At 60.4% G+C, this 18,594-nt stretch overlaps 1 protein-coding gene across 1 annotated transcript; it reads right to left on the bottom strand.

Moving 5' to 3' along the window:
• Positions 1-7,236: 7,236 nt before the first annotated feature.
• KIAA1755 (KIAA1755 ortholog) lies at positions 7,237-18,340 on the bottom strand. The gene is made up of 14 exons (XM_027895057.1): positions 18,239-18,340; positions 15,255-15,456; positions 13,490-14,789; positions 13,216-13,383; positions 12,556-12,679; positions 12,120-12,237; positions 11,854-11,940; positions 11,636-11,752; positions 11,211-11,309; positions 10,828-10,976; positions 9,940-10,078; positions 9,535-9,657; positions 8,793-8,984; positions 7,237-8,712 (listed from the first exon to the last, which is right to left on the bottom strand). Coding segments are annotated over exons 1-14 (3,807 nt in total). The 5' UTR covers positions 18,241-18,340; the 3' UTR covers positions 7,237-7,725.
• Between the last annotated feature and the right edge of the window lie 254 nt (positions 18,341-18,594).

Below are 18,594 nucleotides of genomic sequence, written 5' to 3'. Positions count from 1 at the left end.
GTGCCAGGACTCGGGAATGTTTTCTCCTTATAAAGTTCTCTCCCTCCTCTGGCCCCGTCTCCATCCTGGCCGGTCCTGGTGGGATGCCTCTGTCGGGAATCGCATCCCCCTTCCCGCAACTGCATCCCCGAGAGATGGAGTCTGGGGGGAAAATGTGTTGAAAACTTTGCTGCTGGACAGCAGATATGTTGGAAACTGGAGCTGTTGGATCTGGGACGTGAGAATGTGCATGTGGCAGTGATTGGCACATTCCCTGGCAGTCCCTGCCCCATCCTTCTCCTGCCTGGGGCTCCCTGCCCCGTTACCTTGCTAGTGGTGCTGCCTGGGGCTGCTTGGCCTGGCCTAGCCCTCCTTGTGTGTCCCAGGGGTCAGCCAGCACACCAGAAACCACCTATCAAGGGCAGGGGGCTGAGACCCCTCATCTCCACAGGCTCTTGGAGTTTGGAAGTGCACTGGTACCTGAGCATGGCTTGTTATGAACAAGGTCTTGAGAAGTTTCTGGACCTCTGGAGGGACTTTGTTCAGTTACTGGTTTTCCTTTGTGTAAGTTAAGCTGCCCAAGGCCAGGATCCAGGAAAGATCCACTGAACCTCCTCGTTTGGGCCTCGGACTGGTGTGGGACACTGCAGCCCCTGCACTGGAGGCATCTGCACATTGGGAATCCTCCTCACCCAGACCCCTCACCCCCTTCCCCTCACAGGTTTGGTGGTTGGTGCATCAGCTCCAGGGCTGCTGTGGGTGATGGGACCTTCTTGTGGTGGTGATGTCCTGCAAACGGTTGGGGTCCATTACTTGGTGTACTCAGGATCACCCCACAGGGCCCCCACACAGGTTGTGCCCTGTCCCAGTGTGCCCCATCACCCAAACACGTGGTGCAGCTGAAACTGCTCTCCCCAAGCTTGGGGAGGTCCTGGCAAGGGGTTCCCCAAAAGTGGGCAATGCTTTCTGCTTGGGCATGCTGGGGCACCGTGCTGGGAGGGTCTGCGATGAGACAGACACCTCCTCCAGCTCTGCAAAGGGGGTTTTGGTACCAACAGAGCTGGCAAGGTCAGAGCACACCAAGGGCACAGACCAGGCGAAGCCCCATGAGTGGGGGGCTCCTGATGTGTCCCGCTCTGGGGGCACATGGCTGGTTTTGCAACAGCACTGCCCTGCAATGGCCGGGGGAGCCCCCTCCTCCTTCACCATCCTGAGGGAGGTGAGGAGAGAAGTTGGAGTGGGAGCAGCAAATCCTTGCTGAGAGAAAGCTCGGGACAGCTGGTTTTAATGGAAACAATTCGTGTGCTCCTCCACCGTGTACGTGCACAGGCTGGGGGTGTGCAGGTGGTGGTGGTGGGCCTTTGCTCATCTCACCTGCTTCCAGGGCTGCTCCCTGGGCAGAGGAGCCTCTGCCACCCGTGTTGACAAGTGCCAGTGTGTCTGGGCTCGTGCTGGGGGGTGCTGGGTCCGGCTCTGCCTGCACAAGCCCGCTCCTCCTTCCGTACCTAGCGCGAACTCTGGATGAACTCCCCGGCCTCCCCGGCCGAGGTGCTGCGTTGGAATGCGTCATTTGCTCTAGTTAATGTGTGACAAACTGCAAGGACACCATCGGGTGCGGAGCTGTAGGAAATGGCCATTTCTCACCCGGCTCGGAAGCGGAGCAGTTTGTTGCAGGGAAGGGTGTTGGGGTGTGTGGGATGTGTGGGACCAGGCAAGCGGGGGGGCCTGGCACTGGGCAGGCTGTGGGACTGTCTTCTGTCTGGCTTCTTGGCCAACCACAGAGCCCGAGTGACTGACAGTGCCTATCCCTGCTCTGACATCTCGGGCAGAAGTGGCAGGAGACAAGTGCCTGGCTGTCCCCTGGGGCTGTCCTCCAGTGCTGTGTTCTGGGCCTGTCCCCCAGGGTTATCCCTGTAAGTCAGTCCACTCGGGGCTGTCCTTCATGGGCTATCCAGGGAGCCTCAGACTTGGTCCCAGCACCTCAACAAGAGGAAACCTCCCTTGTTTCCAGCTTTAGTGCCCACTTCACTCACCACCACATATCACAGAGGCATCTGTCTGCCCAGGCACTGGAAAATGTTGCCCACGCCACACTGCCGGTGTTGTGTTATTTTTACTCTCCTTACTAAGACAAGGTTGCATTAAGAGGGTGTTTGCACTGCTGAGGCCCAGAATAACTCCTCATTTGCTCAAGGTGTTCAGTGCAGGGCTGCGACTTCCCTTGCCCCCACCCCGCTCCTGGAGCTGCTTCAAAGCCTGCCAGTCCCTGCTGTGCTGTCCCGCACAGGCAGAGCCGCTGTTTGCTCTCCTGGGTGTGTGCTGGGGCAGCTGCAGCCCCCCCAGTGCCCGCACATCCTGAGTCAGTCCCTTGTGCAGGCAGATAAACAACCCCTGAAAAGGGACAGTGTCTGCTCTGAGTCGCCCTGTGAAGTCGTCAACCGACTTCAACAGCTCTGCCCACCTCCTGCGGTGCCTCCCGCCCCGGGTGTTCCCCAAAGCACAGCCCGCAGCTGCTCCTGCAGCTCCCTGAAGCCAGGCAACCTGTGTTCTCATGGGTGGGGAGCTCGGCATCATCCCCCCTCTTGTAAGGGGGCAGGCAGGGCTGGGATGTGACTTTGGGAAAAGGTTAAAGGGTGAGGCAACGTCTCGTGCCCATGATGACTGGGCCAGTGGGGAGCACTTCGGGGCTGGGGGTGGGGATGCTGCAATTACCCTTCCCATGCCAGAGCTCTGATGTGTGAGCATGGAGAAATATTTCCAAGCTGTGGGGGAAAGACTTGTAGCCGCTCCATTTGCGGTTGGCTGAGCCAAAGAGCTGGGCAACCACCACAGACAGGTTCTGTAAGGGCACTGCAGCCTGGGGTGAGGGAGGATGGGGCTGGTGATGGCACCACGGGCAGTTTGGGCCAGGTGAGCCGCTGGTTTGGCACTGGCATCACTCCTAGTTTGGGACTTGGGTTGCCACAGGCAGCTCTGGCACTGAGCCAGCAGCTTGAGCAAGACGGGCTTGGTGCTGCACGGGGCTCCTGGGACGGAGGGGTTTGGAGCTGCCATAAAGGGGGGCTTGTTCCCAGCCCTAGGCAGCTGTCTGCCAGGCCAGGCACTGCAGGGAACGGGGCAGCCATTCCTTTGGGAGGAGAAAGTGGCTTTTTAAGGAAAAGCAGGTTGTCTGTCCACTTGGCCCCGCAGGAAGGCCCGGTGTGCTCTGATGTGGCAGCCACAGGGTAGACACGGCCCTGTGAGGTTGAGGCGTCCTCTGTTGGGATGTTCCAGTGGTGTCAGACACAGTCCCGGGCTCTGGCTCACTGTTCACAGCACATGCCGAGCCAGAAGCTGTTCCCGAAAAGTGCAGAGCCTGGACCAGCATGGCCTGAAGGTCCAGGCCAGCAGCTGATAAGCAGGTTCTCTGGGGAATCCTGGGGCAAGGCACCCCATCCCACTTCTGGGGGCCTCAGGAGGAATTTGTTATGTCACCATCTTTTTTCTTAGGCTGAGTCTGTGTTTTTATTCAAAAGAAATGAGAAATAAAAAACCTCTCGAAGGTCTCTTGGTTCATTTGACCTCCAAGCTTGGTGGGGGCAGGAAGGATGGGGCTTCCCTTGCAGGACTCCCCAGAAAGCCCCTGGAAGATAGGTTCTGTGTCAGACAGCAGTGATATGTGCTGGGGAGTTGGATTCTTCAGTTGTGCCAAGTGTTTCTCTGCTGGTGGCCCCAGGATGGCCACGAGGCCAGTCCCCCTGCAGCAGGGTCCCACAGCGCTCATGGGTGGGCTGCAGTGCTGCAGGATGGGCCTGTGTCCGGTGCCAGGGCAGCCAAGAGCCAAACACGATGTTTTGCAAGCTGATCTGGTTGTACCTGGTGCGAGCTGAATTCCGGCCTCTGGGCTGTCATTTCCCAGCAGTTTGTTGGAACGCCCCCAGCCCTCCCTCTCTGGGGCGCCTGTTCCCCCAGGGCACCGCTCCCCAGTAATCCCTTACTGCCCTCAGAGCATGCAGGTTCCAACGGGTCTGCAGGGGGAAACAAGAGGGGTCTGTGCTCCCCAGCTGGTGCATAGCATGTTTGTGCTCCTCTGTGAGCACACATGTCCAGATTTCGTGCCTGAAGCTGGCGATTCCCCCAGGACTCCCACGTGAGCCGCGCGTGGCCCCCGCTCAGAAGGTCTCCTGTGCCTGACTCTCCTGTCAGCAGCTTCCCAGGGGTGGGTGCCTGCCAAGCCCCAGGGCAAGCACTGGCACTCCTGTATTTTCCATCCATCCCTCGGGATGCAGCACAGCTGGGATTTTGGAAAGCAGCTGGACTGGCCTTGTCCTGGCCAGCTCAGATCAGGCTGAGTTATGTCCAGCCCTCGGAGTTTGACCCTTTGGCGTTACCCTTCAGTCTTCCTGTTTTCCTCTGGTGTTGCTGGCTCCGTTGGTTGTCCATTTCTTACAGCAGTCCTGCAGCTCCCCAGAGCACCAACAACCTTGGCTCAGTGATAGGTGAGACCTCTGTTTGCTCTGCTGGAGCCGGGGCTTGGGGATAACCAAGGGGGCATCTCTCCTCACAGCCACTTCCCAAAGCCAGGACAGAGCTGGTGGCTTTGTGCCACAGCTCTGTTCCCTCCTGCACCCAGGACTGCCTTTATATTTACCTGCTGAAACCAGAACCGCTGCTCTGGCTGCCACCCAGGAGGACAAATCCAGGCATGATGGCACTCCTGTTGTGGCATGGGCCAAATCCCTGTCCTGCACTTCTGAACTCCAGTGGCTGTTTGAGACTGAGCCCTGATGGCTGGGACTGCCTGGACAGGAACGGACCCACAGCAGCTCCACTCCAGCCAGAGCTGCTGGGGGGGCCCATATGGGGGGCTTTGGGATGTCCCACATGCTGTTGTCACTGCGTTTTTGCCCACATCACCCATTGCCCACGTTTCCTCCTTGTCTGGGAAAGGGCACAGCCGTGGCACTGTCTGGGAGTGTGGCAGCCCCAGTGATTCTTGCTCTCTTGCTCTTCCCATTCTTTCCTTCCTCTTCCCTCTGACTCACCATGGTTGAACCCAGTGACCCTCCAGCCCCCACAGTCTGTGGGGCAGGGCTTGATGGGAATCTGGCAGTAAGGGGGAGGAGGAAGAGGAGAAGGAGGAAGAGTGCAGTGGATCAGAGCTCCTGGCTCAGTGCCAGCCTGGGTACCAGCTGCTCTGCTGGAGCAGAGTGCGAGGAGCCATGGGGGGGTTGTTGCCCCAGGAATTGCCGTGGGAAAGAGGAGGGTTGTCCCTGGGGCTGGGGTCTGTACCTGACTCATGGACCCTCCCCTTCTGCAGGCTGTTTTTTTCGTCTTCTGCATCCAACATTTATGAACGTCTTTCCTTCGGAAAAAAGTACTTCCCGGGTCCTTGAGGGAGCTCCTCTCCAAGGCTGGGCTGACCACAATGCCCTGAGCCCCAGCACTGCTGGACCCCCACCAGCCTGGACCCCTGCCAGCCCCTGAAAAATGATTTCGCCATTTCATGGGGGGAAGGGGACGCTGATTAACTCCTGTACTTGCCTTTCTGGAAAGGTTATGGCTTAATTGGTCAAACTTGGAGCCATAAATCATGTGCTGAAGGATCAGCAGAGATAAGAAAATTTTTGCAGAATGTTGCAAAACACTTTTAGGTAGGAGGGATCCAGCTGTGCCCATCCAGCTGTGGGGGCTGAGGGCAGCCAGTGTACAGGGCTCTTCCATGGAAATGATTCACTCCCCAGCCAGGGACCGGAAATTCTCCCCTCTGTTATCAGTTAATCTCAGGACTTGCAAAAGATCCTTTTTTATTTCACTTTTGCAAAAAGAAAACAACAGGAAAGCCATTGTTTGCTTTATTCAGAAGAATCATAATTCCATCTGGTTTGAAGAATGGTTCTGTTTCTCATTGGGAAGTGCTATTCCCCCAACATAAAAACTGTAATTGGGGGAAATGCAGCAGATCAGCTCTCAGCAGAACAGAAAATCGAGTGAGGGAACTGTCAGGCCTGGCTTAGAGTGACGCTGAAGGGAGAAGAGATTTTTGGCTCTTGTGATGAGCTGGGTGCCATCCAGGTGGGCATGGCTTGCACTGGCCACACGTGCAGGGATGGGGAGCGGGCACGTAAGGCCAGCACAGGGATGGGGGACAGGGACATATCATAACATGTAGAGGTGAAATGTCCTGGCTGGGTGACACTGGCAGATATGACATTATTGGAGAATGGGATGAAGCCTGCTGGCTCATCCAGGACAGGACACGCAGACCTGTTCAGGGTCTCTAAAAAAACCCGACTTTTAGGCCAGAAAGGAATGGGGTGGACTCAACAACCCCATCGGAATTCAGTGAAGGAGGGACAGAAGTGCCAGTAGCGAAATCAGTGTTGAGCTGGGGAAGATGGAGTTTAAAAGAACTGTAAGAAGCAGTAAAAGGCAGACAGTGGGTAGGACTAGGAGTGGTGACAGGCAGGAAGTGCTCTGACAGTGCAGGGCTGGGGTCGATATTCGTCAATGGTTAATGATGCGTTAATGAGCCAGACAGGAGGAGCACGGTGCCGAAGCCTCCAGAGAGGAGCTCCGCGGGGCTTGGCTTCGGGATCTGGCAAAAACAAGACTGAGGGGGGTATGAGCGATGCTCAGCCAGACTGGGATGGGCGAGTGCCCTTTGCCGAGGCACAGCATCCTGCAGGGCGCGAGCCATGACCGCACCGGGCTGGGAGGAGGAGAGTGTTTTTCTGGAACAGCCTCCACGGGAGAGACTTTCTTCTCCTCCGATGTCTCTCAATTAGCTCATGCTGCCGCTGCCCCGGGGGCGGCCGGCCAGGGCCTGGCCCCGACCGCCGGGGTCCCGCCTGCCTTCGCCCACTCCCGGGTGCCCAGACAGGCAATGGGATCTCTGGGGACCCCAGGCTGCTTTGGCCTGGGATCGGCAAGGTCGCACCCAGCTCGAATGGGTCCCCAAGGCTCCAGGACAGCGCATTCCCAAAACAGAGTGGGGAGGCTGGGCAGGATGACACCATCCAAAACGTACTGGGAGGGGGAGCCAGACACTGAGGCACTTAAACCCTTACAAAAGGGTCCTTTGAGCAGGAGCAGGAGAGCCAGGCTTTGGGTGCAGGCCCATGTAGGGGGCACAGGGGGCCTTCGTGGTGGCACTGGCTGCCCATGGGGTGGGGTGGTGGGAGCATCTGGAGCCCAGGTGAGCAGCCCAGCACCTGGCTCTCAGCAGGACATGACTTCATTCTGTTGCTTCTTTCTCCACAAGGACCACTCCAGGCATTTCTCTTCAGGTTTATTAACGTTAATGGCATTAGTCCCGTGTTAATGAGCACACAAACACAGGGCCCATCACTGGGGCTGCAGCAGTGGTGCAGGGGATGGTAAAACCACCCGGAGGAGTGGGGAGCACAGTCAGTGGCAGAAATGCCTTGGCACAGGTCTGTGCTCCCCTGGGATGTTCCAGGCACAGCTACTGACTGTGGGAACCTTCCCTGCTGCTCATGATGAGGCTGGCACTGGTAAGGATAAAGGCACTTTACAGGGAGATTGCTACACACCTGGTAGATCACTAACAAAACTCGCGAGCTGGTGATGGAGTTACTGCCAATCCACGGCGGGGAGAGCACTAAGAACAGGAAACCAAAGATTCTGGGACTGAAGGCTGGGTAAGAGTCCCCAGCATCCCACCTCTGAGCATGGGAAGTCCCATCCACTTGGTGATTGAGACTTCCACAGCTGGACAGAAGGAGCCCCAACTGGAGGGACTGGCTACTTGGCATTTGCTTTAGCTAGACTCTCAGAGTGGTGGTTCTCCAGGTAAACAATCTGAGGGGGCTTTTCAGCGGGGCAGGGTGGTCTGGGACTCTGAAGATCCTGGGGCAAAGCCGAGCTCACTGCTGGGGGTTCTTCCATGGAGGTCTGCGAGTCTGAGTCCTCGGAGGAGAAACTGCTCTGGCTGGAAACCTGAAAGTACTGGGCAGCCTCTGCCCGTGGCCCCGGTGGTGGGCCAGGTGTGCTGGGATCCGAGGCAGTGCCGTGGGGCACAGCGGTGGGACATGCCTGGTCAGCACCTGGGAAGCGCATCCAGGGGGGCAGCGTGAAGGGACGCCTCCGAGGGGGCTGGCTGCGCTGCGGGGCGAGGTGTCCTGCTGCTCCCAGGCTGGCTCCACTCTCGGGTTTGGGCAGGGGGGTGTCAGCAGAGACGTGGTTGTGAGAGGCACGGGCACCCTCAGGCCCCAGCTGGCAGCAGGGCTGTGGGGAACTCGGCTCTGCACCCAGTGTGGGGCCAGGAGTGGTGTTGGCCCAGGGCTGTCCTGGCCCCTGGTGCTGCCCTGGCCCCTTGGGGCTGAGCTTTGACTGCTCTGCCACCCCCTGACCCCCCAGCACCACAGGCTTGGGGCTGGTGGCTGCCCTGCAGGCTGGGGCTTCTGTGTGAGGGGCTGCAGACTCTGGGCTGGAGGGGCTGGGGGAGTCTCCCTGCCTGTCAGCTTGCACTCCCCAGGCCTCCTGCAGCTCCGCCAGCATCTCCTCCAGGATCTGCCGGGTCTCCTGGTACCTGTGCCGTGCCTCTGTCCAGGCTGCCAGCCCTTGGCTGCTCTGCATCCTGCGCACCTGAGCTTTCATCTCCTGCAGCTTCTCCAGGGCGAACTCCACCGAGAGCTTCTGGAAGGATCTCTGCAGGCACCGCAGTGCCTGACCCTCCCCGCGCTGCGCCCGGGCCGAGCACTGCTGGCAGTCCAGCTTCAGCCCCGTGACCTACAACAGGAGGTGAGAGCGGCTGGTTTTGTGGTCTCCAGCAGCACCAGGTCCTGCAGGGGAAGACCCCCTGCACCCACCTTCTTGGAGAACTGGACGAGCTCCTGCAGCAGCTCCCATTCTGCCTGCCGCCGCTCCAGCTGCTTGGAGAAGCTCATCAGCTTCGTCTGGAAAAGGCCTGCAGCCACCTGGAAGGCGTCTGCCTCGGGAAATGCTGCGTCTCGGACCTCAGCCACTTCCCGGCACAGGGTCAGGCCGTGCCGGTACCGAGCCTGCAGGGACGGCAGGAAGGAACAAGCTCCATGTTTGGGAATGGTGCTGGCCTGGGATGTGTGTGCAGGGTGACGTGCTGCAGGTCAACACACAGCATCGCCATCACAGCTGGATGGGAAACACTTCTGGGGAAGTGAGAAGAAACAAAGGGAACAGAGGTTCTCCAAATCTCTGCTCTGCCCTGACTTGGCTCAAAACGCCCTAAATGCACCTCCTGTCCTAAGTGGGATCGCTGTGCCTTGTTCTCCCTGTGGTGTGTGAGACTAAAGAGCCCCCACACCCAGGAGAGAGTGGGGAAGAACAGATCCTCATCATCATGTTATTTGTTGTCTGATGGATGCCCAGGTTCTGCAGGATGAGGGAGCTGTATGGATGGAGCACAGCAGGGGTTGAGGACAGCAGTCCCAGCCCAGCACACACCAGGGACCAGCACAGCCACCCCCTCACTGGAGCAGGGCTGCCCAGAGTCCTCCCTGGGACACCAGTTCTGGCCAGAAGCCTCATTCCAAACCCAGGGAACACGTTACAGAAAAGCCCCTCCAAGCATACCGTGGCCTGGGCGAGGAACTCATTGAAGTGCTTGGCAGAGCTCTGGCAGCTGTCGGGGCTCCACTCCTGGGTGCCCATCTCCTGCAGCCGTGCTGCCGCCTCCCCGTCCAGCCAGCACCCCAGCTGTGAGAGAGGGAGACAGGGGTCAGGGGGTCAGGGGGTCAGGCAGGACTGGCCACGGCAGCAGCGGCGTGTCCACGGCACCTCCCCTTCCTGCCCGGGCATCCCAGCCCAGGCACAGTCACGCACAGCCACTCATAGTGAACACCAAAGCTCAGGCTATCCTGCTATTCTCCTGGGCTTCCGTCATCATCGGAAACAAAGGAAACGTGCCCAGAACACTCAGCCACGGAACTCCACAGAGGACAACTGCGACTTGCAGCACTCCAGGAACGCCCCGCTCACCTTGCTGAACTCGGTCTCGAGTTCCCGGACCTTCCAGAGGAACTCCAGGCGCTCCAGGCAGCTGTTGGACTGGGACACCAGGTCGTGAAGCTCTTCCTCCAGCTGACTGTACAGCCCCTCGGCCAACTCCATGCCAGTCCTGGTGGTTGGGAGGAGAGGGGCTGTCAGTGTCGGGTGCTGCCAGGTGGGCTCAGGGATGCGTGAGGTGGACGGGAGCAGGTCTGACTCTGGTCCTGCACACACCTGGACAACTCCCCATCCCATGGAGCAATATGGAAAGCAGGGACCACAGGATGGGAAAGCATCGCCTATCAGCGCAGCCCAGCCCCATGGAGGGAAGGGAGCGGGAGGGAGCAGGGGGATTAGTGCTGCCAGCAGGCATGGACAATAGACTGCTGTGGAATGGCTGGACCAGTGTGGCATCACCAGATGAGTCTCACCAGCAGCATCACCAGACAAGTGCGACATCACTGGATGAGTATGGAATGACCCGATTACGGCACCGCTGGACGTGCACGGCACGGCCAGACGAGTGCGACATCACCGGATGAGCACGGCATGGCCGGCCGGGTGCAGCGTGGCCGGGACTTGGCCCCATCTAGTGGCTTTTCCCAAGCCCAGCCCGAGGCATTGCAGCACAGACAGAGATGGATCCGTCCTGGCCTGGAGCAGGAGACCCTCCCAGGGACCTGGCACCTTCCCCAGTCAGGAAGGGGGGAACACTGCTGTGCCACGTGCGCGCTCGGGGCGTGCAGAGCAGGAGGGAGCACGGCAACAGCTCCTGCTCATAGGGACGGAGCTGACCCTGGGTAGGTGGCTCTGTCAGCCAGCAGAAGCCGGGGGTCCCCACACTGGCACCCCCTGGCCAGTGAAGCTGCCCCCTCCTACCTGACGTGGTCAGAGGCGCGCAGGCGGGCGGCCTCCCTGCGCAGCCTGGCCAGCACAAAGCCCCCCTCACGCTGCACCCGCACCAGCTGGGGGTCGCTCAGCACCTTCTGCATCAGCTCCTGGTGCCTCCTGATGCCCGCAGCCGCATCCTGAGGAGGGAGGGAGGGTTGGACAGGTGTCTTACCCGGGACCTCACCTGGGGCCTCAGCCAGCACAGGAGGGGTAGCTGGGGCTGCACTGAGGGATGCCCCATGGCCAGGAGCAGCCAGCCTGGGAGTGGTTATCCCCAGTTTTAGGCAAGTGGGGTGAAATGTCACTGTGGCTGCACTGCAGATGGGAACCTTGGAAACGTCCCCAGCCTGCAGTGACACCATCCCTCTGACCTGTGTCCCTGCCAGCGCGTCGGTGTTCCGCAGGTCCTGGATGCAGCGCTGCAGCAGCTCCGACGCCCACCTGAGGCCGGCCACGAAGGGATGCAGCTTCTGTTGGAGGACACATGGTGGGTCAGTGGGAACAGCCTGCCCATGAGGAGAAGGAGGAGGAGGAACAGTGCCAGGCCAGAGCATGGAATACTGTGAGGCACCGGGTTAAAGCTGAAGAGGAAGGGAGCGTGGAGGCAGATGGGCAGCTGCAGGCAGGAGCAGGCAGCAAGGAGCTGCCCTCCTGTGCTCAGAGCTCTCCTTTTCCTTCCCCTCTCCCAGACCTTCCTGTTGCTTTTCCAGGGATGTGCGTGGGACGTGTAAGACGCGGTGGGGACAGAGGGGCACGGGGGAGGTGAGGCGATGGCTAATGGCGTGGTAACAGACACCTGGAAGAATTGCACCCACTCGCCGTGGCAGTAGGGGAAGGCACCATCCAGCTCCGGGGGCAGCTGGGAGCTGTCGACATGGCGGCCCAGAGCCTTCAGCGACGTCAGGGTCTCCACCTGCGGGCACAGGGCTCATAAGGCTGGTCCCTCCCCAGGGACAACCTGGAGCAGGAAATAACCCCCTCCTGCCCCAGCCCAGGGGACAGGTGCAGGCTCACCTGCACCCCAGGCAGCCTCTCACGGTGGGCAACCAGCTCCTTCTCAGCCAGCAGCAGCACAGTGTGGATGCAGCCCGGTGAGACGCTCTGTGGGAGGCAGGGAAGAGTCACCAGGGCAAACCCTGCACGCAGCCCTCGGACTCGCCGTGGAGCCCGTTTCCCAGTGAGCTCAGGCAACAGGCACTGGGAAATGGGCTCCACAGTGACAGCCCACTGTCCTGGCGGGGACACCTTCCCCAGGCACAGGCATGCAGAGCCCAGAGTACCTGGATGGAGCGGAGGGCCAAGAACAAGACGGGAGCAGGCGGCTGCTTCCTGGCATCCACCACGACCGTCAGCCCAGTGTCCTTCACTTCTCGCCTCTCGCCATTCTTCGCTTCTCGCCTAGCGAGGGGAAACACAGCAGGAGCAGATGGCATTTGAAATGTGGGTCCTCCCCCGGGGCAGGACCTGCTCAAAGCCCCCTCCCACACCCTGCACACCCAGGCAGGCAGGAGCCCACAGCCACAAGTGGTGACCTCGTCCCTGTGGGATGCCCCAGCCAAAGGCTGAGCATGTGCCTCTGGCAGGGGCACAGCCCAGGGGCCTTGGGGATGTGCCCAAACCAGAATTTGTGGGATGCTGGGCATCCACCTGACTTGGCACAGGAGCCCCGAGCCAGGCAGCAGCTGGGGATCACTGGCAGGTCCTGCTGGCCCTTACCTGGGGAGGGAGCAGAGGTAGAGGATGAGCCTCGCCAGCTCAGCAGTTGAGCACCACGCAGCCCCCCAGGCGCTGCCGCTGGTGGTCACCAGAAGGAGGGCCCTGCCCAACCTGTCTGAGCTCCCTGCAGAAAAAGGTGAGTGACCCCTCTGGCAGCCACTTTCCAGCCCTGAGTAACCCACAAGGGGCCAGGGCACCCACTGGTGCTGCCCCAGCTCAGCTCAGGGCCTGCCATAGTGCAGCCCCTCTGGTCCTTCTAGAGGGCCAGAGGCACCCTGGGGGGCTCTGGACATGAACTCTTGGCATTCCAGAGCTGCTGGGGACGTTTTTCCTGAGAAAAAGATGGATTTTGTTACTGTTTTTCAGTTCTTGGGAAAAGGAAGGAGCCAAATGTTTAGTGTTTGGCAGCTAAAGCTGAACAGCTTCACTAGAGAGGAATGGTGTGGGAGGGTTCGGGGCGGCTGGGACCGGGGCAGCTGCTCTGCTGCCTGCATTTATGTTTTTTAATATTTTTGCCCAGCTGAAATTTTCTGCTTGGGGGATTTCTGGCCTCCAGCAAAGCCCTGAAACCTTCCTCCAGCACGCCCTCTCCAGCAGCCCGCTGTTTCCCTCTGGAGGCCTCTCCCGCCATCCCCCCCGGGATCGCGGCGCTGGCAGTACCTGGCAGGCAGATGATGCCAGAGCGGAGCAGCCCCGTGTGCAAGTCCAGCCAGGCCAGTGGCTCCTGGCCAGCAGGGCTGGTGCCAGGCATGGAAGGACCGTTCTTACAGCCAGTGCTTTCCAGGGATCGTTCCTCCACAGGGGCAGCAACAGCAGCTGCATTTGTACCTGTGCACAGGGATGGAGGAGGGAGGAGCTGGTGACATGCGAGAGGCAAAGGAATGGCCAAGCCCCAGCCGTGCCCGGTCAGGCACAGCAGCCCCAAGGTACCAACCTTTCCCAGCTGCCCTGGCTCTGCCCATCCTGGGCGAGTAGATGGCTGACATCTTCTTCCAGGCCCCCTCGTGCTGGCTGGTGGCTCTTTCATCTGCAGGGGCTGCCCCAAGCCGAGCACCCTTCAGGAAGGAGAACTTGTGGCTGGAGCCTGAGGGGAGCCGGGGGCTGCCTCGCTGCGCCAACGCCTCTGCCGGCACCCCGGGAGTTGCTTGGCGGAGCTGGCGGCTGAGGAGTGTGGGACTGCTGGCCCCCTTCCCGTGCTGTGCAGGGGTCTCACGGGGGACAGCAGAGGGCAGCTCAGGGCTGGGGCCATCTGGCTCCTCCAGGATGGCTGCCATCAGCCCGGGGCCGAAGCTCACCGGGTTCTGCAGTGCTGCCAGGTAGGAGTCACGGTGGCGGCACCTTGGGCCGTGTGGCCCTGGCTCCTGGCTCAGCTTCTTCCCCAGGCACGGGCTGCAGGGACTCTCCTCTGAGCTCAGTGCCCCCACACAGGGCCAGGCATCTGCCCCCAGTCCCCCATTTTCCCAGGGGAGCATCATCTCAGCCCCAGCCCCTGTTGTCCCAGGTGGGCAGGTGGGCAGCAGGGGCCTGGTCAGGACATGCAGCTGCTCCTGGGATTGCTCCAGCAGGTCCACATACTCCCCCTCCAGGTTCTGGCTGATGATCTCGCAGAGGCTGGGCACGGCCAGCATGGATGGCTTCTTCCGCAGCCCAGCCTGCTCCACCTTGATCAGTCCCGGGTATCGTCCCTGGCTTGACTTCCAAGAGGTGGCCTTGCAGCCTGGGATGGTGCCTGCAATGTTGCTGTAGGGCGCAGGGACGTTTCCTGCGCTGTGGGACACAGGTATGGCAGGTCCTGCTGGCTCAGGTGCAGTCTGAGGAGCAGGTTCTTGCCGGGCACCTGCGGGCACACCATCGGCTCCAGCCCGGGGCCTGCTGATGAACTCTGGCGTGGCAATCCGGCTCCACGGCAGCGGGGTAACGCCATTCTCTGTGGCCACCAGGCAGGTGTGCAGGGGGGCCCCAGCCCAGCTGCTGTTCACCTCCTCCAGCCACGCGTCAGTGAAGAGCAGCGCGTGGGCGGCCTCGGGGACCGGCGTCTCCTCCACGGAGTGCAGGTCCAGGGAGAGGTGCTTGAGGGTGACGCGCGCCGAGTGTTCCTCGCAGGGCTCCGCTTGCAGGTAGAAGTCCCCGGGGCGCAGCAGGAGGGGGTTGAGCGGCGCCAGGTGCACGACCACCTTCTCGTGCAGACACAAGGGCCAGCCTTCATGGAGAAAGATGCGGTTAAAGTAGGGAGCCTGGGAGGGAGGAAGAACACAGCGTGTGTGAGCGAGCCCTGTGTGAGCCAGCCCTGTGCCCGCCCAGCCGCCCCACGAGCTCTCGCTGCCCGGCTCTGCTGCTCAGCTCTGCTCTTCCCGCTGTAGGGACAAGGGATCTCAGTGACACTATGAATGTCCCTCAGCCAAGCCACCACAGCAGAGCTGTGCAAGCCCACCCCAATCCATGGCTATTCCCAGGGTGTGGAGTCTCCCCGTGCGCTCACAGAAGGAAACCCCCTGCTTGAACCTCTCTAGGAGCAAGACAAGGTGACCCCAGAGGGACTGCATGTGCTGGTGCCATCCCAGGGAGCTGGGTGTGGGTGGTCCCCTCTGCGGGGAGGGGATGGGACAGGGAGGGAGCCATGCAGGCAGGATGCATTAGGGCAAATGCCCAGTGTCCAGAAGCAGGACTCGGGGGCACTGTAGTGGGGCACGGGGGCTTACACAGGCTGCCTGCCGCAGGCGCTCGAAGAGCCGCTTGGCCGGGATGAGGAACTGGAGCAGGCAGCAGAGCCCATCACCCTGGTAGCTGGTCTCCAGCAGCCGAAACACCTGGCCCAGGACAGTCGGGGCTGTGGCTTCGAAGGGCGGGTAGAGGGCCTGGAGGGCACTCTGCACCGCTGCATCCAGCGACCCGGCGTCCTGCGGGAGCGAGGAAAGTGTCACTGGTGGGAGAGCGGTCACGCAGTGGGGATGCCATCTCCCCCCACCCTGGTGCCTCTGCCCACCATCCATCCCACACTGTGCCACACTGCTGCTGGGGCCCTGGGATGCCCACGCTGGCAACGCTGCTGAGCTCAGGGGGCTCCAAACCTTCCTGGGAGGGAAATGGGAGGAACTGGGAGTGGAGCACAGTGAGCACAGCGCAGGCGGGGTACGCAGCATGGCGGGTCCATTTCCCGGTGATTAAGGAGCCTGGGATGAGCTCCCGAAGGCTGCCTTGCTCGGCCACCAGCCATGTGGGGGCGGAGGAGCCACAGCAGCCGAGGGGTTAAGCGGAGTCAGAGCAGACAGAGCGTGGGGATGTGCTGGGCTCCTCAGCTCGCTGCAGGAATGCAGCAGATGGGAGGAAGGACAAACATCTGAAGATGGATATGGTGTTTTGGTCCAGACTCACTGGTGAACTCGCCAAACTTGAAATTACTCCTGCAAGCATTTTTTGGGAAGCATTCTGCTGCGTTGCAGCCCCCTGAGCTGCCCCAGACTGGGAGAGGACACTGGGTCTGTGCTACATGTGAAACAGCAGCTCCCAGTTCATTCTCCCAGTGCTACAGGAGCGGCTGCCTGGACCGACCTGGCACAGTTGGTACATGAGGGAAAACCATCCCATGGCTCCCATGACACCCTTGGCTGTGCTCCAGGCAGTACGAGGGTGACTCTGGCACAGCTGCCAAAGGGACCCCATCGGTGAGTGGGGAAGAGACGCATCCTCCAAACATCTGGGTCCTGCACTTCAAGCAGCTGCAGTTCGTCATCATCCCTGTGCTCCTGTGAGGGCACCTGGGAAGTCTGGTGGAATTAGCTGAAGGTTGGATTAGCTCAAGGTGAGCATTAGTTTCAGGCAGCTAATCCCTGGTCCAGGAGCCCATGCAGAGACAAAGGAGGCCTGGTTAATTCAGCTTAATTAGCTTTAATGCGCTTTAGCTAAAGCACTTTGCAGTCACACTCGGTTAATTCTTCTTGACTTTTTCTCCATGTCTCCACGCAGGAATCTCCTGCCCTTGCACCTGACAGGAGAAGCCACAGAGCCAGGCAGAGCAGGAGGAGAGCCAATCTCTTCTCAGAGCCCTGATCTATCAGTGTGTTCCCTGTCAGGTGTTTCTGCCATTGAACCTTTCTCCTCATGCTTGGTCTTACTATGCAGAGTTCCCAGAAGGGACTGGAGACCTTTCTCTAGAAAATCTCTGCTGCAGGGCAAAGCACCCCACTCGATGCTGCTCCAGGGGAGCCCTGGTGCAGCCACCTGGTCCCCAGCGCCAAGCCCAACTGGGCACCCACCACCTCTCTGCCCAGCACCGCTGGGCTCAGCTTCTTCCCCATCCCAACACCAAGGTGAGGAGCCACCACCTGCAACAGCACAGGGGGATCCATCCAGCTCCAAACGCTGCCGCGAGAGATGAGCCAGCACTGCCTGCCCTGCCTCTGACAGTGTTTTAAATCCTTGCAGGGATGGTGACTCCACCACTGCCTGAGCAGTGTTTGCCAGAGCTTGACAGACACTTCAGTGAAGAAGTTTTTCCGAGTATCCAATCTACCGTCCCCTGGCACCACTTGAGGCTGTTTCCTCTCGCCCTATCACCCAGGACTTCATCCAGCAGCAGGGACCGCGTCAGCCAACATCAGGAGAGAACCAGGGACTGATGGAGGCACCAGACACAGGCCGGGTTGTACTGGAGAATATTTTGGCCTGGAATGACTGACTAAAAATGTTTTCATGGAATGTCACTAAGCACTTCATCACTGGGGGAGGCTTTTTTGGGTAACCATGGTGCAGCAGCTCTGCGTTCATGGGCGAAGCTGCATCCAGGCCGGCCAGGAGCCCATAGGAATCCCAAAACAGCCAGTTATCCCAGTCCCTCTACCCGCTGTGAGGGAGCGGAGCTGGAACAAAGGCATTAGGGAGCATAAGGAGATTTACATTTGCAAAGCTATTTCCATTTTAATAAGCCAAAGTGCTGTTAAATAGAGATTGATATTTCTCCCCAAATACCCATACTTTTAAAGTGGTTTACATCAACAAGTCGGGCTGGGCTTTGGGGTTTTGGTGCGGTGAAGTTGTTTAACCCGTGCCCAAAGCCACAGGGTGACTCAGCTCCAGCTCCATTCTCCCCCCTTGCTCAGGAAGGAGCGAGGTTTGAGCCTGGGACCAGTCCTGAATACCAATTCCTCTCCCTCTCCGGCAGCTCTTGCTGTCACCGACTTTGGCAGGACGCGATGCAGGCGCCCAGCCCGGCCTGGCGGAGCGGGATCTCTCTCAGCACATAGCCCGGGGCAACGGCACGTGCCGGCTGCGGTGACGAACGAGCCAGTCGCCCCGGAAGGGTCTGCTGAGGGTCCCCCCTCACCCTCCGCTGGCACGACTCAGGCAGCAGCACCCACTCGCTGCCCCACATCCCCCTGGCAAACTTTGCAGGGAAGTTTAAACATCGCGGGAGGGAGGCAGCCCCGCACACACCTGCTCGAGGGGCCACGGCCACCTCCACACCTGATCTCCAACCTCGCACTGACATTCATCTTCACACCTAACTTCCACACCTTCACACCCACCTCCACCTTCACACCCACCTCCACATCCACCTCTGCCTTTGCTCCTCCTTCCACCTTCGCTCCCGACCTCCCTCTGCTTTCCCTCCCGGTGCCCACCCCGTGCCCACCCGGTGATCACGGGGAGGGGCAGCGCCAGGGAGAGGGATGCCCCAGGAATTACCATGTTTCCTAGGAAGTGGTGGAGGGGCCGGGGGCCACGGCACCGACCGTCCCGTCCCGTCCCTCCTCCTCCTCCTCGCCGGGGCTCTCCGGCCCGGGGCTCCCGGCCGGTCCCCGCTCCGCGGGCGGCTCTTCCCGGCGCCGGCGCCTCCGGAGCCGCGGGCGGGGGCGGGCAGCCCCGGCCCCCCCGGCCCCCTCCGCCCGCCGCGCCTCTTCTAGGGGAAAAAAAAGAAGAAAAGAAAAAAAAAAAGAAGGGTAAAGAAAGAAAAGACTAAGAAAGAGCGATCGGGGCGGGGCGGGGGAGGGGAGGGAGGGGGCTGGAGGGGGCGGCCCGGGGAGCGCCGGGGGGGCCGGGGGG

The sequence above is a fragment of the Empidonax traillii genome, unplaced genomic scaffold, assembly GCF_003031625.1.
Source record: "Empidonax traillii isolate 1590-97213 ecotype Southwest subspecies unplaced genomic scaffold, ASM303162v1 scaffold448:size1359114, whole genome shotgun sequence".
Lineage (NCBI taxonomy): Eukaryota > Metazoa > Chordata > Aves > Passeriformes > Tyrannidae > Empidonax > Empidonax traillii.
Note: the sequence above shows the minus strand (reverse complement) of the source record. Positions and strands in the feature narration are given on the sequence as shown.